Source organism: Protopterus annectens, chromosome 4.part0 (genome assembly GCF_019279795.1).
Source record: "Protopterus annectens isolate FY-2018-M chromosome 4.part0, PAN1.0, whole genome shotgun sequence".
NCBI classification, from domain to species: Eukaryota; Metazoa; Chordata; order Ceratodontiformes; family Protopteridae; genus Protopterus; species Protopterus annectens.
In genome coordinates, this window is record NC_056733.1 from 410829070 (window position 1) to 410851734 (window position 22665).

Below are 22665 nucleotides of genomic sequence, written 5' to 3' on the forward strand. Positions count from 1 at the left end.
GAATGGGGGTGTGTGGCTTAAAATGACTCCAAGCAGAGAAAAAACAGAATCTAGCTTGTGCATTCATCAATGTGATAACGACTGCTGCTTATGTGAATAACAGTGACAGCTGCTGTGAGTTTTACCTGAAAAGTGATGAGTCAGTGGTATATTGTAACCGACTTATTGCTAATGTGATAATGACCTTCCTTTCATTCCTGCTAAGTTATGCATGCTCAGACACAGATGATAATTGCTGCACATAACATGTTGACTAGGCATTTATTATATTACCTTGTGCAGCTGTTGTGTAATGCAGAATCAATATCACTACACTTGAGTAATCCAATAAAATAGTATAACACCTAGATGTTACTGAGCCATTCCTCCAACCTAAATTCCACACATGGCTGACAAAGCCAGGAAAAATGCACAAAAAATGTGGTAGCTCCATGCTGGCAGTAGTCAAGTAGTGAGAACCTTTATCTCACTCATGCAACTTTCTTTCGGCTTTTCCCGGTTAGGGGTCGCCACAGCGGCACTCCGGTCCACTAATGATTGGCAGTTGATTTTTACGTACCGGCTTACCAGGCCTGACGTGCAACTGCTGAGTATAATCACAAATCGAATACAAGCAGAAGTGATTTCTTGTCTGCTTAATTTACGTTATACTATTAAAGTCACTGGTGTATCTCATGTCTTATATGCTGGCATATTCCGCTATAATTAAATTTCTGTGTTGTATTATAAGTAATGTAACCAGATGTACTTTGTAGACTTAATTTCTATGTTTCCCCAGTAACCCATCCAGTTGTTTGCATTGTGTATGCACAAGCACCAAAATGACACACTAAACTATTTTGCCCAGCAGTCATTTTTGCAGTCAGACCATGTATGCACAAGCACTTCACTGACACGCAATGAATTAATTCCCCAAGCAACATCCTCATTATTATGTCCAGGTATACATGCACCTAAATGAAACGTGTCCCCAAACAACCCTTCAGTAACATTTCCTAGTATGTGCAATCACCAGCATGAACACATCACCCAAGCAACCCAGTAGTAGTCAGTAGAATGTTGAGGTATGCACAATCACCAAAATTAAACACTTCCCTAAATGAAACTTCAGTAGCATTTCCAAGTATGTACAACCACCAAATGAAGCATTCACTCAAGCGACCCATTCAATATCATGTATGCACAAGCACCACTTTTCACCGTAAATCACATGCTGAACACAGTGAGCTGAAAAAATTAAAAATAAAAAAAACTTTTTGCAAGTGGAGCCACCCCCCCCCCCCCAAAAAAAAAAATTATATATACCAACTGCACAGTGACACCACTCATTGGTGGGTGTCCAGTATGTCCCATACCTGTGTTGGATGCCCACTCAGACTGTTGGTGTGTACACCTGTAGACTAATACTTTGTTGAAGGACCTTTTGATTTAATTACAGCATTCAGTCTTCCTGGGTACGCACCTGCCATCGATTAAAGAGACTCTGATTAACCCCAAATAAAGTTCAGCTGTCCTAGTAGGATTTTCCTGACTTGTACTGAGTTGCCTGCTACAGATAAAGCCATGTTTCTGAGGGGTGACCTGAAGAGGGTTATGCACAAGAGATGCCCTGGCAATCTGACTGCTTTGGAGTGAAAGGGAATGAACTAATGTGCACCTAATAGCAGCATAACAATCTTTCATTCTCCAGAATCTGTTTTATTCTTCTCAGAATCACAAGGAAACGGGAGTCTATCTTGACACTCAGCAGGTATAGAGAACTAATCCTAGATCAGGCGGTAGTCCATCATACGGCACGCTTTCACTAAACCACAGACTACCTATACACCTGTTGGCAATTTGCAAGCCTGTCATTTAACTAACAGTATGGCTTATGAGATGTGGAAAGGAGCCACAAGGCCTGGCATAACCATAATAAGATAAATAGAACACATGACCAAGTACACAAAACATCCTTTCTCCAGGAGAAAAACGTAGCCTAGCATTTTTAACATAAGTGACCGGTGACCACATATCTTAAAAAAAAAAGTAACTGCCACCATAGAAAAAATAAAGCACATTGAATGAAATCTTTTCATTCATTTGTTGAATAAAATACCACCACTTGTCGATAAACCCATATATAGAAAAAATTCAGAAAATTAATATGCATTGCAATGCATGACAAGTTCTTGCCTATAATCCCTGCATTGTCAAAATTATGCAGCTTAATGTATAAAAGTCCCCCTCCCTGGAAATTGCTTGTTGTTGCAAAAGAAAATATGCCACATATTGCACCAAGTGGGTACAAACATATCAGTTTAAATATGTACATTACAAATCTTCTGTTAGTAGGAATGTCCACCTATAATAAACACCAATTTCTTATTTAAAGGAGGTGATTTAAAATAGAAAAAGATACAGACTATAATACGAGATAAAACATATAACAGCAAAGTCATCAATGTGTAGAGATGAAGAATGTCCTTTACAAGTTACACTCATCACAAGGGTATACCTCAAACACCTGTCAACCTATCAGCACAAGAATTCTGGACAAAGCCAAAAATAATGGGGGAACAAGGGCTGGATGTCAGGAACTGATTTTAAATATCGCTCTTATAAACTTAGAAAGTTGCTAGAATATTTGTATTAGTATGCATTTTCTCAAGGGTATGAAGTCTGAAATGCAAACATTATTATTATTTAGTGCCTTCAGCCTTCAACAGTTTAGGAGCATTTCAAAAATTTGAGGTATAACTGGCCATAGAGAAGTCTGAGGGAGATCTGGGGACTGATCTCATTGAGGCTCGGGCTGACACCTCAGTGGACGGGGTAGCAATGTCCCAGCAGCTATCTCCTACCCAGGTTTGAGAAATCCGAGCAGTGTTGCAGGAATTTGTGGACATGTTCACTGGGAAACCAGGGTGCACCCACCTGGGGCAGCACCAGGTGGATACAGGACCCCAAAAGCCTGTTAGGCAGACCCATTATAGAGTGCCTGAGAGAGTCAAACAGACTCTGAGAGAGGAGGTGCAGGAGATTTTGGAACTAGGGGTGATTCAAGAGTCCAACAGCCCCTGGGCCTCCCCAGTGGTGCTGGTGCCAAAGAAGAATGGCAGCACCAGTTTCTGTGTGGATTACAGGAAATTAGTCACACACAGTCAGATGCTTACCCTATGCCTAGGACAGATGAGGCCCTAGAGCAGCTGGGTGGGGCTAAGTATCTTATAACCATTGATCTTACAAAGGGTTACTGGCAGGTGCCCTTGACTCCCAGTGTGAGAGAGAAGTCAACCTTTGTGACTCCTTTTGGCTTGTATGAGTTCACAAAGATGCCCTTTGCGATGAAGAATGCTCCAGCAACTTTCCATAGGCTGGTAGATCATATCCTAGTAGGAGCAGTAGGGTTTGCCCTTGCTTACCTAGATGATATTGCCATCTACAGCCATTCCTGGCCAGAGCACCTTCAGCATGTCAGGGAGGTGCTGGGCAGACTACAGAGGGCAGGGATAACCATTAAGCCGAGCAAATGTCAGGTGGTTATGGCAGAGGTCTCCTACCTAGGACATGGAATGGGGAGTGGTAAGAAAGGCCAGAACCTACCAAAGTGGCAGCCATTCAGGCATGGCTTGCACCTGTTACTAAAAAAACAGGTGAGGGCATTTTTAGGGACAGCAGGGTACTACAGAAGGTTCGTCCCCAGTTATAGTACCATAGCTGCTCCCTTCACAGACCTGACAAGGGAGAACAGGCCAGATAAGGTAGTGTGGACCCCAGCATGTGAGCAGGCATTCCAGAAGCTTAAAGAAGCTTTGGGTGGACCCACTGTGTCAGCCAGTCCAGATTACAGCAAAGAATTTATTGTGCAGGTGGATGCTTCGAACCATGGAGTGGGGGCTGTATTTAGCCAGATTTCTTCAGAGGGGTAAGAGCACCCAGTGGTTTATCTCAGTTGTAGGCTCCAACCCAGGGAGGAATACTATGCAACTGTAGAAAAGGAGTGTCTAGCCATAGTGTGGGTGCTGCAGAAACTTCAGCCTTATCTGTATGGAAGGAAATTCACTGTTATGACAGATCACAACCCCCTAACATGTTTAAACAGAGCCAGCCAGCAAAATGGCAAGTTGCTTAGATGGAGCCTGGGGTTGCAAGCATATGATATGTCTGTGCAGCACCACAGTGGGATTAGCAGTGTCAATGTAAATGGGCTTTCAAGACGAGGAACGGGGTAAGGTATACTCCGATAGACCTAACTCTCTCAAGCAGCATTTCTCAAGGGTCACTTGAAAATCTAGCTGGAGTTCTCCGGGGGGGGGGGGGGGGGATATGTGAAGATTGGGTGAAGATAGGTGAAGGCTGCCAGCCTAGCCAGATAGAATTTTGGAGATAATTCTGTCATCTGTAAATATTAATGTAAACCACAGGCTTGTTGTTTTAAATGGTAAAACTAGTGTTACATCTAAGTGGCAACTCGCAGATCTGCTCTGAGCTAGTGCAAAATAACACAAAATATACTGAACCTACTGATATTGCCAACATCCTGGCAGATAGATTCAGTGCAAACTTCACCTCCCTCTCACTTTCAGAAAGGCCCACAACAATACCGGAAAAGTGTAGTGTCCCAGAAATCACAGAAGCACAGGTGAAAATAGCCACTTCAAAAGCCAAAAACACAGCATCAATGGGGACAGATGGTGTCCCAGGCTGCGTCTTGCACGAACTACAGAACGAACTAACCCCCCACGTAAACACGCTGTTCAACCTCAGCCTCTTCACAGGCTACGTGCCCATAGAATGGCACACAGCAATGGTTATTCGGCTCCACAAAGGAGGGGCCACAACTGACCCTGGTAACTAATGCCCCATACGTCTGACTATCCTGGTCTGCAAGGCTATGGAGCGCATCATCATGGAACTCATTAACAATTGGGAACCTCTAAACACTTGACCCGACCCAGTTCGGCTTTAAGGGCAGATCATGCTTACTAAACCTGGTTGACTTCTTCGAGACATTCACCAAGGCCATAGACAAGGGAAAGGTGGTTCACACAGCCTACCTTGATCTCGCCAAGGCGTTCAACATCATTCCTCACTCTGGTATTATAGAAAAACTCACCAGCCTGAACATAAACCCCTACGTCACAAGATGGGTTGCCAACTGGCTTACAGACAGAACTCACACGGTAAGAATAGCGGGCTCCAGGTCCAACTCTAGACCAGTCACAAGTGGTGTCCCGCAAGGCTCGGTTCTGGGACCCCTACTGTTTGGCATAGATTTCTCAGAAGTACAGGCAAACACAGGAGGACTATGGCTAAGCAAGTTCGCTGATGACTGCAAACTGGGAGCCATAACTGACTCTCTGGCTGACACGGATATCCTTCAAAAAGGCCTTACTGAGACAGACACCTGGTGTCAAAGTCATGGCCTCAAGCTAAATGCCAAAAAATGCATAGTCATCCCATTTGGGAAAAACAAAACACCCACAAATTACCGCATAGGCGGCACCCCCCTTAATAAAGAAGAGGTAATAAGAGATCTGGGGACCTAGGTAGATAGTAATCTCTCCTTTGACAATCATATTGCCAAAGTAGTTAGGAAATCCTTCTCTGTGGCTCATGTAATTACTAAGGGGTTCGCATATAGCAATAGAGGTTATAGTGCTCCTCTACTCGTCACCTATCAGACCCATCATAGAGTACAATGCCCCATTTGGGATGTACCTCACAAGACACTTCCAACAGCTGGAAAGACCACAAAAGCACCTCACCAAGAGGATTACTGGCCTCAAACATATGTCCTGTGCAGCCCGACTGAAAAAACTCCAGTTATACTCAGTGGCATATCGCTTACTCAGAGGTGATCTCTGCCTGACTTACAAAGCCATGTCCAACTCAGAATTGATGGACATGCTCCACCTAAAGAAATCCAAGTCACTGTGAGCCACACGCTCTAGTGAGCTAAACCTTGCCACAACAATAAATAGAACATGCTAGAGGGATAGATTCCTGTCAGAGACTCCCCATGCTTTGGAACAAAATTCCTAACTACATTAGGCAGAGCCTCTCACTAACGCTCTTCAAGAGAAGCCTTGACGAATGGATGGGTAACGGAAAATACACCCCTGGGATCACTTCATTGGCTCTGCTTGACCGAGGCTCAGTTAATTAATCAATGGGGCGGCGAAAGCCGACACACTCTGGCTAGGCTCATAAATGCTCTCTGGCAGATTAGCCCTAGTACCTACCTATGAACCTATGTGGAACTGAAAAAATGTAACGGTGCACTCTACTGACCAAGTAAAGCATGTTGTGACCCTTTGATGTAAACACGGCTCTGGCCAGTCTAGATGAAGGAATTCTTGCTGTTTTAAGGCCAGAGTCAATGCTCAGAATTTGCATGCACAAATGCCCTTTATTGCTCTGGTTTCTGCCCAGAGGTGAAGACTGTAAATGTAGTTTGTTAGCCTGGGAACCCAGGGAAGTGTGAAGTATGATGTAATGTGAACCAGGAATGTGATTTTAAAAATAGAGAGAATCCGAGAGCATTAAGCATTTTTGTCTTGACCATCCAACTCACCAGCACTGTCTTGCTCTATATGTAAGTTTATCTTAGACTTGGGTTTTGTCTTAGAAATAGCGAGAAACTACAAAGATTAGACTAAGTGTTTTTTTGTGATGTCAGAACAGTATTACTGAATTATTTTAAGTATTTCTCTGTGATCTCTGAACTTTTGATTAGCACTGTGTAGTAAAAAGTACTGTCTTGTGTTTTAAGTATTTATTAAATATTTTTAAACCCTTTCAACTGTGGCTGTTTTTGTAGAGATAATTTAAGCTCTCTAGAGTACTTGCATGTCTTTGGTAAAATTGTACAAAGCCACTTCAATAGCTTTAGCCCTGGGCTGTACTACCAATTGGATAATAATATTGCACAGTAATAATTGGACACCCTTTTAAGGGCCTTTGGGTAGCTGATAAATATTAGTGGGTAGTGGCAGTTAGTACTACCGTATAGTCTGGGGAAAAAGGGGCACAGCTGGAGAACCTGTGCCAGCCTTCCCCCGGAGTGTCTGTGTGGTTGTATAAACTCTTCTCAAAGTGTGTGTGTGTGTCAGCTACTTGGGCAGGGACACAAAACACTGGTTTTACAGAGAGGATGCTGGAGGTTTTAGCTTGCCCACTAGGATGAGATCTGGACCCTATAGCTGTGCCAGTGGAGAGTCTTATTGGGGACCTGGAGAGCAAGGGAGCAACCAGCCCCGGACTGACTATGATCTTTGTGTGCTCTTAAGGGAAATTGCACTTTACTGTGCGTATTTGTTATCCTTTCCTCCTATATGAGACGCCCCTGACTGGTGTTGGTGGTGAGGATTGAGGCTCCTCGATTGCTGGGCCAGGGCACGGGCGTCACACTAACCACTCTTGGAAGTCTAGGAATTTGGTTTTGCATGATTGATTGTTTGTGAACAAAGTATTGCAAACTGGATTTATTTTCAAGGTCTATCCTTTCTAGGACCATTTTCCAGGGTCTTCTGGATGCATAACCTTCCTCTCAACTGTCTCTGATTTTCAGCGACATCCATGCTTTTGACTCAAATTTTAGCTATGTCCCTCTTAATCCCTCCAATAACTGGTGACTTTTGGGCAAAAGGTGGTGGATTGTACTTAATAAATAATGACAGTAATTAGAATTATAGAATTTTTACTTCAGAAAATGTATAGTAATTCGCATTCTCTTATTCTGTTAATGTCTAAAGTTAATAATACTTGTATTTTAAAAGTGCCCCTGATTATTTGTGGAGTTGTCCCGGATTCTGTTGAGATTTGTCCCTGATTGAGAGCTATGCTCCTCCCAAATTGGGTAGACTTTGATAATCAACCCATATTTCCTAAAGGCTACTGCAACAGTGGGGAATGATGATCACATTATAGTTGTGCAAGTTGCACTTACCCATAACAGTAGATGTTCTCACTGCCTCCAGTAGCCACAACTACCCACCCTCTCCCCCTCCTCCACTCTTGTATATAGTTGTAGTTTGGATAGAAAGTAGAGTTGTGTTTGGTTCTACTTTATATGGTTTATTGTTATCATTGGTTGTTTGACTCAGGATTGCTAGGCTGTTTTCTCCTTGTATGGGCAAGAAGGTCTTGAAAAAAGCTTCAATCTGCTGATTTCCTTCCATCTGATTAGACAGTCACCATTCAGAGTAAAGGATTGGAAGGAGCTAGAACTTTTTAAAGTTGGCCAGATGTTCCCTAGGCTGGAAACTACCTATGTAGCCTAAAGACTACTGCAGCAGTGATGAATTTGCACATGCAGTTTACACAAATGTACTGTACTGGCTTCCTTCTGTCTGTGTTCACATTCATCACTATCACTGTGCTGCTTTGTTGATGATTCCATGCTTACTCATTCAGCCCATAAGTAAGCTCTTGTATTGCAGTGCTTTTCTTCCATACTTTGTTGATGTTGATCTCTAGCAATACCTGAGAGAATGCTATCAATCCTAATCCTACAGCCTTCAAGCAAGTACTGACTTTGTATTTCTGATGACTACCTTATTGACTTTTGCTTCCAAAAATGTAATTTGTGCCTACATGAACCTTAATTTGTGAACAGCCCCCTTGTCCTTGTAACTTATGTTGATTTCTACTTTCCTTTCTTAGGCGCGATCAACCATGGCAATAAGACCCCCCCCCACCTTTGTGTCTTGACCACTCCTTCCAGATTTAATTATTCCATTTACTAAGCTGTTCCTGGACCTAACAGAGTAGACATGTCTGTAATGTTTCTCTCACTGGGCTGTCTTTTTTTTCCCACCACACCTTGCCTTCCTGTATCTTTTGCATGGTGTTGTCCATCCTTCTGATTCCTCCAGTGCTTTTAACACCCTCCTTCATTTTGGCATATGCTTGCTCCTTTTCCCCTTCTATACATCGTCTTATTGTCTTTTCTTCATCTTATTCCCCATGGGGTAACTGTTGCTGCTACTCTGTCTCCATCACTGTTCTGTGCTGTTCCTTCACTGATGTTCCTGTACTCCCTTGCTCACCTTCATTATGGCTTTTTCCAAGATAAACTACTAAGTTTATACTCATACTGTCCCTTCCATGTACCTTTCTTTTTTGCTTCTCCTTATTGGATTTGACTTCCCCTCACCCCTTGCCCTCCCTTTTCCATCATTCACATCAGTTCCTCCAATTCTGCCCTCCTTAAAGCAGTTTCCTAAGTCTCGAGTGCTATCTTTATTATCCAATCCATTTAGCTCACTCATACCCTTAATGAGCTCTTCTAACAGCCTTCATACATGCCTTCCAGCTTCTGTTTTAGAGATTCTGTCCTCTTAGGGTACATAACCCCTCCCTCACTAGTTCCTCAGTCATGTTGCCACCACACAGCCTGAGCATCTCAACTATATAACTTTTCTTCCCAGCCCTCTTAAATGACTAGCAAGTGTCCTGAAAAACTGTTTTCCCTTTTGCTAGACCTATATACTTGCAATCATTTGTAGCTTGTAGGCATGGGAAAGATATGAATGGGAAGGTGTTACAACATTAACACAAGGGATGCATAAAGTCAAGATCCATTGATATTCCTGGCTCTGTGGCATAGTGGGATGAAGCCCTGAATGTGAACTAATTGACCTGTTTTTGATTAGCAGAACTAACGTTAGAGGGACTGCGTGAGGGAGGATTGGCTTGAGTGGCTAATGCCAGCTTTCCTGCTGTACTGGAGGGGTAAGGAGGTGTCTTGGCTAACCACATTAGCAGTACCTGCTGTAGTAGGTGATAGCAGTGCCCTGGCATCTATCACAGGCAAAGTGACAAATGCGCTGCTTAGTCAGAAGTGATAGGAGTGGGAGAATGCAAATTATTCTCCACCCAGGCAGCCATAGGCCACCTTTGGGGAGCAATTAGGAGGGATGGAATAGGGACCTCGACAATAACAGTACATTGGCCTGCTTTCTAATTTCTGACCCTCGTCTTAAGGAAAGTAGGCCAATTTGGCCCCTGAATCAAAACAAATGAGCCAGAAGGCAGTTGACCAGTTCGAGGATGTCTGGGTATTACTCTTGGGTGACCGAATGAGGCAAAAGGCTACAGGTAAGAGAGTCAGTGGGAAGGTCCTGGAATGTGATTTAAAAAAAAAAACAAAAAAAAAAACGCTCAGGTTAAAGTCATCTGGAACAAGATGAATGTAGTGTGGAATTCAGCTTTAGTTAAATGTAGATGTAGCACCAGTTATTCGAACAACTGTTAGGATTAACTTGATTTCACATCCAGTTAAAAACACAGATTAAACCGATTCACTAGTTATTTAGAACTCCGAGTTATAAATCAATGAATAATTTGAAAGTAGTCTGGTTCACAGACAGATGATAACTTTGAGGCAGACTAGCTTACTGGTTCTAGTCATCCGTGTTCATCAAGAACGCCTGTTAACTGCTAAAGATTACTTTTGCCATTTAAGGAAGAGTTTGGGAGAGTCATCTTGACTTCATCACATTGAAAATCTAAGTCCTAAACCTTAAACAGCTATTATGGGCAGCTGGATTTCAGAAGCAACTTCTTTTCTAAAGATCCTATCTCCATTTCTTTTATATTTTCAATATTCCACACTTCCATTACATTTGACATAGTTTTTATATCCATTTTCTTATTTTTTTGCTAGCCTGTAGAAAATAAATTAGTACGACCTTACTATGACTAGGCAATTCAGGTCTTGTATCCCAGCACAAAGGTTCTAGAATGTTGATAATCTTTCATGGTATGTCTACATAAGTGTTTTTAAGACATCCTTTAACAGACTGGGATTTAGTAGACAGCACATCTCCTTGATGATTGTACCTTTGCTGTCTTGTAGCACAATATGACAGGATAACAGTTTTTATTAATATGTTAATTTTTTTGTTGCTGCTCTTTATTGTTTTTATATATTGTTAAAACAACATTTTTTTCTGTTGCAGGTTGCATTCTTTTTGATTTAGTGGGTCACCAGGATGTTGTTAGACACCTGGCTTTTGCACCCAATGGAAGCCTGCTGTTGGTATCTGCTTCCCGTGACAAGACTCTGTGTGTCTGGGATTTAAAAAGGGATGGTAAGTAAACAAGTTTCCTTTTCTGATAATGTAATAGATGTACTTGGATACTAACTGACCTTTTTTGAAAACATCAGCAGTTTTGTATATTATGCAAGTTGTTGCTTCCCCTGCCTTTAACTGATGCAGATTTGTTTGCAAATATTGCTACTTAATTTTCTTGCTTGAGGTATGTTTCTTGCACCAGTGCTTTTTTGATGAATATTTTCTTGACAGGCAAATTATTACTGCTACTTCACATTTCACCAGTTTGATTAACAGAATTACGAATTGTATTTTGATTGCATGTGTGTTGAACAGGTTCAATCTCCGGTAATGTGTCCCCCCCCCCCCCTTTTTTGTATGTTCCAGATGAAGGAGAGGGTGAGCTGTTAGTCTTTTGCTTGGGTAACTTGAAATCAGTTCATAGTATTCTTTGATATGAAATCTGAAGTGAAGATATAAAGAATCATAGCAGTACCCACCCTTAATTATGGCCCAGGTGACTCTAAAATTAGTGGCTTGAGCATCTGGGGCACTGGGTGGGAGAGATGGGTGTATCCATTCCTGGAAGGGGGCATTAATCTAAGATGCATGGTGCATAGAGGGGAGTAGCCTTTGGATGTAAACAAGAAAATGCAGAGGAAGGTAATAACCAAGGGGTAGGTCATAAATCAGAAACTCCCCAGTGGAAGTAGTCAACAGCACAAACTCCCAAGGCACCCTTATGTTTTACACTGGCTCCAGCTTTAGAACAGATATACAGGCACATTTAAGGGATATTAAACATAAGTTCTCACTAACTACCTGTACAAACATATCGGTGTGAATACAAATCATAGTGAAGAGACAGACCGCATAGGTCCAAAACTGCCGACGACGCTTCCATTAAGCTAGTAGCCAGTCCGCCGGTACTCAGTGAGGCGCTTTCGCAGCCCCTGATACCCGCTACGTCTGATCGCAGGCCTCTACTGAGATCCATTCGGAGTCCGGTATGCCGTGAGATGCTTCTTCGACTGTGGAACCTGTGGATGTCTCTACCTGGATGGGTCCGGAGCTGCTGTGCAAGCACTGGCTTCTGAGGGTGTATTCAGGCCTACAGACATTCATATTAAACCCACACCATCGTTTTCATCCAGGCCTAAAACTCGCACCACGCCTAGAAAACTGACAACCAAACTGCAGGCCCATTCCCATATGCCTAAAAACAAATGCTTAGAATGGCCGAAGACCTTATTACCTTGATTAGGGGAAGCCAGCCTTCCCCCTCTAAGAGACCTAGAACTGAGTTTTTCTGATTCTTCTGATCAGGAATCTGATTTTTCTGCTCCTTCTGATTACCAGGATTTGCCCTTATCTACTTATGAGGATTCTGATGCAGAGGATTCCATTCCCTCTACTTCCCCTCAGAAGATTTTTGTTTCTGTGAAACCTTGCACACTCTTAAGTAGCATTTCCGCTGGGAAAGCCAGGATTACTCTGACTCCAAAAAGAGTTTTAGGGAATTCTTACTCCTACCTCAACACAGGCCTTTAGCTATCCCTCCTGTTCTGAACATTATAGATGATGCTTTCTTGAAATCTAGCCTTTCCCCTTACAGAGTACCTGACTCTCACAATTTCCTCTTCAAGAATCATTCTGTGGATCCAGAGACCATTTCCCAAGGACCAAAAGGCATTAAGGCTACTGCTGCCAAAAATCCTACTCCTTTTGATAGAGATTATAGAGCCTTAGACAGATGAAGTAAGAAGGCGTAAACTTCTGCTACTTTGGCCATCAGGGCTTTAAATTGCCAGTTTCATATGTTAAAGTATCAGCAGCATGTTAATTTAAACAGAAAATGTTGATTCCTGACTGTACTGAACACAAAGAATTACAAGATTTAATGCATTTTGCAGAACAAGTTAGTAAACCTACTTTGCAATGTGGTTTTGAAGCTTTAGAAGCATCTTGCAGGGCTGCTGTCACTGGGTCTGTACTTAGAAGGCATGCTTGGCTTAAGGAACAAAACTTGCCATATCATGTAAAAGCTAAATTACTGGATGCTCCCTTAAACCCAGACCGCCTTTTTGGCAACAAAGCAGAAGTCCTCAAAACAATGGAGGAAAAAGCTAAATCTATGCAAACTGTTAAAGATTTCCTACAAGTACAGCCTTCCAGATTCAGTAGGCAATGGCCTTCAAAGAACTGGTCCTTTCTAGTCCCTTCTAGGCCTTTTCAGTCCAAACCCAGGAACAGCAGACCACCTAGGCTACATTCTCAGGCTTCACACAAACCTAAGTAGTGGGGGGCTCCCACTTCCAAAGCAGGGAGTAGTAAGCCACCCCCCTACGGAAAAATGGCACAATGACTTAACCTTAACCCTTCCAAGCCCTGCTCTACAACCTGCCCCCTTAGGAAGAAAGCTCGCTGTGCATGCAAAAAACTGGGAACTCATTACCCAGGACAACTGGGTTTTGAACATAGAATCTGTATCCTTGGGAAACTACTTCCACACCTTACCAGCACCAAGTGGTTGGCCAGACCTACCCCCAAATCAATGGGCGGAGGCCCAACAGCCGGTTCTGTCTCTCCTCAATATCAGGGCTAATCAGCCTATCCCAGCAGAACAAAGGGGACTAGGCTTTTATTCAAGGCTTTTTCTGGTACCCAGAAAAGACAACAACTGGCGTCCTATCCAGGACCTGTCTGGTAGTTCCAAAATTCAAAATGCTAACTCTGCCACATGCTAACCAAGGATGTCTGGCTGGCAACCCCAGACTTAAAGGAAGCTTACCTGCACATCCCAATGAGGGAATCTTACATGAAATACCTATGCTTCAGGGTAAGCTCCATGCACTTATCGGTTCTCTGCACTTCCCTTTGGCTTATCTACTGCACCCAGGGTTTTCACAAAGTCCCTAGCTCCAGCCATTACATTTTGCAGGCAGAGAAATATTCGGATTTGCCCATATTTGGATGGTAGTGTGATTCAGGCAGAAAGCCAGGACTTGCTATTACGACACCTGGCATTCGTAAAGAAACTTCTAACCTCACTGGGGTACACCATCATTGAAAAGAAATCTCACCTAGTACCCTGCCAACGGATTGTATTCCTGGGAGCAAGCTTGAACACAACTTCCCAGATGGCATTCCTCACTCCAGCGAATCAAGTTTACTTGACAACCTACTTCAAACTATTGGCCACAAAACCCCAGCTATCTGCAAGGAAAATACTGCAAGCCCTGAGGTTCATGGCCTCTTGCATTTTATTAATTCCATATGCAAGACTGCATATGAGGAAACTCCAGTGGTATTTAAAAAGCCTATGGTGTCAACATTCTCAAGACCTGGAAACTATTTCCATCGTTCCTTGTATCAAGACAGAGCTCCTTTGTTGGGCAGAGGCCTGCTACCACAACAAGGGACTCCCTTTGATTCTACCCCCTGCCGCACAAACCCTAACAGACGCATCAGACTATGCATGGTTGGGCTCACATAGCAGGGCAGTGCATACAGGGCAAATGGAACCCGAGACAGATGCACCTGCATATCAATCAAAAAGAAATGTTAGCTGTACAGAATGCTCTGACAGCCTTCAAAGACCGTATTCTTCCAGGACAACTATTGGTAAAGACAGACAACATCACAGTTATATGGTACATAAACAAGCAGTGGGGAACCCACTCGTGCCCTCTCTGCAGACTAGCCATGGCTCTGTGGAACACAGCCTTGAGCTACCAAGTGCACCTGCAAGCTCAATTCCTGCTAGGCATACTAAATTCACTGGCAGATGACTTAAGCAGAAATCTCATGGACCCACACGAATGGAAACTAGATGTCAAAATATTCAACCTCTTGAGGAACAAATAGGGGACTCCAGAGATTGACCGGTTTGCCTCCCCTCAGAACTACCAATTGAACAAATTCTGCACAAGAACTCCCCACAGCCTAGCTTGGAAAGTGGATGCACTGTCCTTTACCTGGGAAAGCCTCTCAGTTTATGCCTTTCCGCCTCTCCTCTCGAAGGTTCTACTAAAGATCAAACAGGACAAGCCAAGGCCAATACTGATTGCACCAGTCTGGCCACGACAGCACTGGTACCCCTCTTGCACAGTATGGCACTGCTACAACCATGGCACCTGCCTTCAGACCCCTTCCCTGCTGTCCCAGCAGGCGGGCCAGATTCTGCACCCTCAGCTTCAAACCCTGAACCTTGCAGCCTGGCTAATTCCTTGAGCTGTCCCTTAGCATCCCTCAGTAAGCAGGTACTGGATGTCATTCTGGAGGCAAGGAGGCCTAGTAGTAGAAAATCTTATGCTGAAAAGTGGAAAAGATACTGTTCATGGAGCCTGGCTCAGGGGATGGTCACAACGGTGCCCAGCTTACCTCAGGTTCTGCAGTACTTAACAGAAATGCTCCACAGGGGCCTATCATTCTCATCAATAATCTGCCATTTCAGCACATTATAATACAGAGCCTCCCTTTTTTCTCACCCCTTGCTAAAGAAATTCCTTGGAGGGGCCAAAAATTTAAGACCCCCCCAGGAGAGCTCCCACTCCAGCTTGGGGCCTTAACTTTGTATTGGAAAAGCTCACTGTTCCCCCCTTTGAACCAGCGGCTGCAGCTGAGTTGAAATTTCTTTCTTGGATAACAGCCTTCCTTCTAGCCATCACTTCAGCAAGAAAAGTGTCTGAATTACAGGCCCTCATGGCAGTGGAGCCCTTCATTATCTTCCATGCGGACAGGGATTCCCTCAGGACTAACCCTTCTTTTATGCCCAAGGTGGTGTCTTCTGTGGCCCTAAATCAGTCCATTCATTTGCCTCCTTTTTCCCCTAATCCACAAAACAAAGGGGAATGAATACTACACCCTCTGGATGTGCACAGACAACTGAGATTCTATTTGGACAGGACTAAGCCTACCAGAAAATCTGAGCAGCTGCTAGTTAGCTTTGCTGCAGGGGAGAGGGAAAGGCCATTTCAAAGCAAACCATTTCCAAATGGTTAGCCCTTTGCATTCATTTCTGCTACAAGCACCATGGAAAACCTACCCCTGAGGGGATAAGATCACATTCCACCAGGGCTGCATCTCCCTCTGCGGCATTTCTCAGAGGGGTCCCTACCAGGGACATCCTAGAAGCTGGTACCTGGAGCTCTGTAAATACCTTCACCAAGCATTACCACTTGCCTATCTTTTCTAAATCCAGAGCTGGTTTTGCCACTGCAGTCTTGCAGGGATTAATATCTGGCCCTAATGCTCTTTAACTTCCTGCTCCCTTCCTTAGCTTTGGGAATCAACCCAAATGTGATGACTGCAACAGTGAAACATGAAAAACATAGTACAGTTGTGTACACTTACCATAAATCTAGATGTTCGAGTGTGTTCACTGTTGCAGTCCTGGTTACCCTTCCTCCAGCCTCCTGACTTCTCTTGGCTCTACCTCTCCTTATGCTTGGTATGTCTATTTTTTCTTGTGTATTTGCTTTTTGATGGGGGTTTTACCATGCCATTTAATTGCTCCCTATTATGGGGGCACCTGACATCTGGGTCAAGAAAAACTGATGTAATGGCGTTGGCTGCATGTTTTATACCCCTGACGATCTGATTTCAAGGAAGAAGCGACAGCTTCCGAAGCAGAAATCCGAAGACTCTGGCAGGCAGTTAACCCAAATGTGATGACTGCAACAGTGAATAAACTCTAACATCTACATTTATGGTAAGTGTACGCAACTTTACTTTCTTGGGTGAAGAGATATGTCTAGCTTCGGCTCCAGTCTTTGCCTGAGGATATTAAGTCTAAGCTGATGGATGTTTCTCTGGACAGCAAACACTTGTTTAGTGAAGCTGCTGCTGATTTGTTTATCTGTTCAGGATAAGGGCAGGGCCTTGCAGGAACTTAGGCATGTTTTTGTTTCTCCTCTGTGTAAATTTCAGAGAAATTACCCAAACTTTTGTACCACAGAAGTCTTCTTTTCCTGACAAACCAGGTGCTGTCCTATTCTTCTCAGCCACATTCCTCTTTCTTTCCCTTTCTCTTCCTGTTTGGTTAAAGATTACTGAGGATTTCTGGGTTCTGCCCTTTATCTGCCTAGAGTATTTCATGGTCTTGAAATATCTTCCCTCTTTTATGGGCATTCCTCAGTCCTCTCAGGAATAGTTGCCTTTCTTTCAAGGGGTACTTTGGGATCTCTTGACTCAGAATTATTCAGAAATCCCCATTTCTCAAAGGGGAAGGGGGTTTTACTCAAGAATGTTTTTGGTGCCCAGGAAAAAGGCACTTGGAAACCTATTCTGGACCTCTCTCTCATCTAAACACTTTTCTGAAGGTCCCCTCTTTCCAAATGTTGTCCCTTCAGACTTTTTTCCCTCTTCTGCTTCCTCAGTCTTATTTGGTGTCTGAGGACCTCAAGGGTGCTTATCTTCTTATCTCGATTCATCCCCCTTTCAAGAAGTTTTTATGTTTCCCTGTTGCTTTCTGACATTTCCAGATGTTCTTCATCTCACATTGCTGCAGTCCTTACTTATGGGTAGTCCGCTGTCCTCGGTCGGCCCGAATACCAAAGTATTAGGCTGACGTCGGTCATGGGCGCCTAGATCTGACATCAGAGCGTCGGGGTATAAAGGCGCATGACCGACGTCATATCCTCAGTCTTTTTTGCCGCATGGTCCGATGCAGAAGCAGTGTTGCAAGTGCCGTTCGGCGTTCTGAAATTTTTCGTTTTCGGAGTTTCAGACCGATACCAAGTTGGGCTAAGTACCCCGTTGGGGAATATTTTTGTTTTTCCTTGCCTCAGTTACTTACCGGATGTCAGAAAAAGTGAATAATTGTATTTCTTGTGGGAAACAGATACCGCATAGGGATTACCACTCGCTTTGTATTCCTTGTTTGGGACCGGAGCACGACGTAGTTGGGTGTCGGTTTTGTGCTAGGTTTAATAAGCGCACTATAAAACGGAGGTTAGATTGCGCTAGGTTAGTCTTTGGCAAGAGGTGTAATTATAATATGCCGTCGGATGTTCCGACGCCTGCTTCTACTAAGAAGCGCAAAGACAAATCTTTAAAGCCTAGGCAGGATGATTCGTCCGTTACGGACGCCGGATCTTTAGAAGCTACAGCTGAACAGGTGGATCCGGCTGAAGTTTCTGTTGAGTCCCAGGGGGAAACTTTGATTTTGCATGATGTGGCCTCTCAGGAGGCAGGTCAGGCTGAAGGGGCCTCTCAGGTTACTATTCTCCCTTCTATACCTAAGGTGGTTAGGCCTTCTGTTACTGTTTCTAAGGCTCCTTCTAAGGGCAGGTCTGTTTTGCCTTCCTCTGGTGTCAGTTCTGGTTCTTCAGGGTCTGTGCCTAAAAAGCACATGCTTAAAATGGCAGAGGATTTGATTACTTTAATTAGAGGTTCTATGCCCCCTCCTGATAAGAGGCCCAGGATGGAGCCAGAGTTGGAAAGTTTGGAGCAGGCCTCAGATGATTCAGAGTCTTCTGCTGAGGACATTCAAGATTTCCTCCTTATTCTGATTCTGATGCAGAGGATTCCACTCCTTCTGCTTCTCCTCCAGAGGATTTTTCATTTTCAGAAACTCTGCATTCCATGAGGGAGCATTTTAAGTGGGAAGGACAGGATTACTCTGATTCACGGAAGAGACTTAGGGAGTTCTTGTTTTTACCACAGCATAGACCCTTAGCTATACCTCCGGTTTTGGATGTTGTTTCAGATGTTTTCTCGGAAGCTTCCCTTAATCCAGATTCTGTGCCTCCTGCTCCATTTAAACCGGACAGGTATTACAGGGTGCCTGAGGCTCATAAATATCTTTATAAGAGTCCTAGGGCGGACCCAGAAACTATTAGTCAGGGGCCTAAGGGTGTTGGAGCCTCTGTTGTTAAGAATCCGGTTCCTCTGGATAAGGAAGCTAGAGCTTTGGATAGATGGGGTAAGAAGGTGCATACCTCTTCTACTTTAGCAATGAGAGCTTTGAACTGCCAGTTTCATATGTTGAAGTATCAGAATTTCCTCCTTTCTCAGCTAAGATCTAAAGTGGATGCTTTGGCAGAGGGCATAGAGTGTAAAGAATTGCAGGATTTAGTGCATGTTTCTGAACAGGTGGGAAAGCACTCTTTGCAATGTGGTTTTGATGCTTTACAGGCTTCTTCTAGGGGGGCTGCCACTGGTTCAGTTATTCGTAGGCACGCCTGGCTTAAGGATCAGAATTTGTCTGAGCATGTTAAGTCTAGAATTCTGGATGCCCCTTTACAGTCTGAAGTTTTGTTTGGTCCTCCTGTGGAGTCAGTCTTAAAGAAAATGGAAGACAAGGCTAAGTCTATGCAGACTGTTAAAGATTTTTTGCAGGTACAGCCTCCAAAGTTTAGTAGAAATTGGCCTACTAAGGGGTGGACGTACCCTTCTTCTGATTCTCAGTCTAGGGGTAGATCTAGGCGTGGTAGGGGCAGAGCTCAGAGTACCTTCAGGCCGAGACAATGGAGTTCGCCTGCTCAATCTGCTAGTGAGGGCAGGGGCCAGTCCTTTCGTAAACAGGCCCAATGACCTGCATTTTCAGCTGCCAGATTCTTTTTGCCTGGCAGCTCCTTTGGGAGGAAAGTTGGCTCTTTTCAAGCAAAATTGGCATTTAGTCACCCAGGACAAATGGGTATTGGACATTATAAACCGAGGTTACAAGTTCTATTTCCATACCATGCCTCCTTTCAAGGGCATCCCAGACGTCCCTCCTCGGCAAAGGATAGAGGCTCACAAACAAATTTCTTTACTTCTTCAAATAGGAGCTATACAGCCAGTTCCTCTGTCAGAAGTGGGCCTAGGATTTTATTCTCGCCTGTTTCTAGTTCCAAAGAAAGGGAACACGTGGAGACCAATTTTGGATTTATCTATCCTCAACACTTACCTGGACATTCCAAAGTTCAAGATGCTGACTTTACAACAACTTTTACCTCTGTTGGGAATAGATCACTGGATGGTTACTCTGGATCTCAAAGAGGCTTACCTTCATGTTCCTATCAGGCCCAGTTGCAGGAGGTACCTGCGTTTCGGGCTGGAAATTTACATTATCAGTTCTCTGCATTGCCCTTTGGCTTATCTACTGCGCCCAGAGTGTTCACAAAGGTTCTGGCTCAAGTGATAGCTTTTTTCAGACTAAGAGGAATACAGATTTATCCTTATTTGGACGATTGCCTGATTATTGCACAAGAAAAGGACGAACTTCTTCATCATCTACAGTATGTGATGGCAGTGTTAAGATGCCTAGGGTATTCTGTGAACGAAACAAAGTCCAGTCTAGTACCCTCTCAGGACATGTGCTTTCTGGGTGTGAGACTGAATACAGCTTCCCAGATGGCTTTTTGACCCCGGACAAACAAAGAAGCCTTTCTCTTTATTTCCATCAAATGTCTCTACGGTCCAGGCTGACTGCAAGGACAGTCCTTCAAGCCTTGGGGTTCATGGCATCTTGTATTCTGGTGCTTCCCAATGCCAGATTGCATATGAGGAAGCTTCAATGGTATCTCAAAAATGTATGGACACAGCACTGCCAAGATCTAGACACTGTCATTCAGATAATACCTTGCATTCAGAAGGAGTTTTTGTGGTGGGCTCAGGAATGTCACCTAAACAAGGGACTCTCTGTGACCCGGCCAGAGGCGAGTCAGATTCTAACGACAGATGCCTCGGACAAGGCTTGGGGAGCACACCTCAATGGAAAATGGGTGCAAGACACGTGGCCTGTCAAACTCCAACATTTGCATATCAACTTGAAGGAAATGTTAGCAGTCCAGTTTGCATTGATGGCTTTCAAAGATTTACTTCACCCAGGGCAGGTGTTGATTCAAACAGACAACACTACTGTCATGTGGTACATCAACAAGCAAGGGGGAACCCATTCTTACCCTCTTTGCAGGCAAGCGATGATTTTGTGGGAAACTGCTCTCAATCTACACCTCAATCTTCAGGCAAGGTTTCTACCAGGAGCACAGAACTCCTTAGCAGATGTGTTGAGCAGACAAATAGTGGATCCTCACGAGTGGAAATTGGATCCTCATGTATTTCAAAAGTTGACAGTGTTATGGGGAACTCCAGACATAGATCTGTTCGCTTCTCCCCTAAATTGCCAGTTGCCAAAGTTTTGCACAAAAATGTTTCATCACACAGCTTGGAAGGTGGACGCTCTATCATTCAGTTGGAACAATCTGCATGTATATGCCTTTCCACCTCTGCCTCTTCTTCCCAAGGTCCTTTTGAAGGCCAGACAAGACAAGCCAACCATGATTTTGATAGCACCGGATTGGCCTCGACAACACTGGTACCCACTACTGAGGAGTTTAGTACGAGAACCTCCATGGCCTCTGCCTTTGATTCCGCACCTTTTGTCACAAGAGGGCAATCACTTCCTCAATGTCAAGATTCAGTCTCTGCATCTAACAGCCTGGCATATTCTGTTTTAGACTCTGGAGGGTCTCAGCTTCCACAACAAGTTTTGAATGTTATTTTGGAGGCCAGGAGGCCTAGTACCAGGAAAGTTTACTCTGATAAATGGAGGAGATTTTTTATTTGGAGCAAAGGAAGGACTTTGATGTCTCCAAACCTGATTTAAGTGTTGCTCTTCAATGTCTTACTGAGTTATTGGACAAGGGTTTGTCTTTCTCCTCGATAAAGGTCCATGCTGCAGCCATTTCTGCTCACTATGATTGTGACCCTCCTTTATTCTCTCATCCTTTGTTTAAGCAATTTCTTAGAGGGGCAAAGAATATAAGACCCCCACGTAGAGCTCCTACTCCTGCTTGGGATCTCAATTTTGTGTTGGAAAAACTTACTCTACAACCTTTTGAGCCTGCAGCTACTGCCGAGTTAAAGTATTTGTCATGGAAAACTGCTTTTTTGTTGGCCATTACCTCTGCAAGAAGGGTTTCTGAATTACAGGCCCTCATGGCAGTGGAGCCTTTCCTGATTTTTCATAAGGATAGGGTATCTTTGCGTACTAATCCTTCCTTTATGCCTAAAGTGGTTTCTAGTGTGGCCTTAAACCAAACTATTCATTTGCCTACTTTTTATGCAAACCCCCAAAATAAAGGTGAGAAAATTTTGCATACTTTGGATATTCACAGACAGTTGCGTTATTATTTGAGCAGAACCAAGGAGTTCAGACAGTCTCAGCAGTTGTTTGTTTCTTTTGCTTTGGGTTCACAGGGTAAACCTGTTTCAAAACAAACTATTTCTAAATGGATTGGGTTTTGTATTTCTTTCTGTTATTCCCATCATGGTAAGGAGATTCCTGCTGGAATCAGGCCTCATTCCACTAGGGCTACTGCTACTTCTACGGCCTTTCTAAGCGGGGTAGCTACAAAAGACATTTTGGAGGCAGCTACTTGGAGTTCAGTGCATACTTTTTCTAAACATTACCACCTTCCTCTTTATTCTAAGTCTAGGGCTGGATTTGCCACTGCAATTTTACAGGGCATTTTAGCAGCCCCTAATGCTCTATGATTTTTACCAACCTCCCTTTCCCGTTGCTTTGGGATTCTACCCATAAATAAGGACTGCAGCAATGTGAGATGAGGAACATAGTACAGTTTTCTACCTACCATAAATGTAGATGTTCGAAGATCCACATTGCTGCAGT

At 43.7% G+C, this 22665-nt stretch overlaps 1 protein-coding gene across 1 annotated transcript in view; it reads left to right on the forward strand.

Annotated features, from left to right (window-relative positions):
• WSB2 (WD repeat and SOCS box containing 2) overlaps positions 1-22665 on the forward strand; it is a 542619-nt gene that overhangs the window by 206942 nt on the left and 313012 nt on the right. The window contains exon 4 of the mRNA XM_044068353.1: positions 10950-11081. Within this exon, the coding sequence (XP_043924288.1) occupies positions 10950-11081 (132 nt within the window). The remainder of the gene's footprint in view (positions 1-10949; positions 11082-22665) is intronic.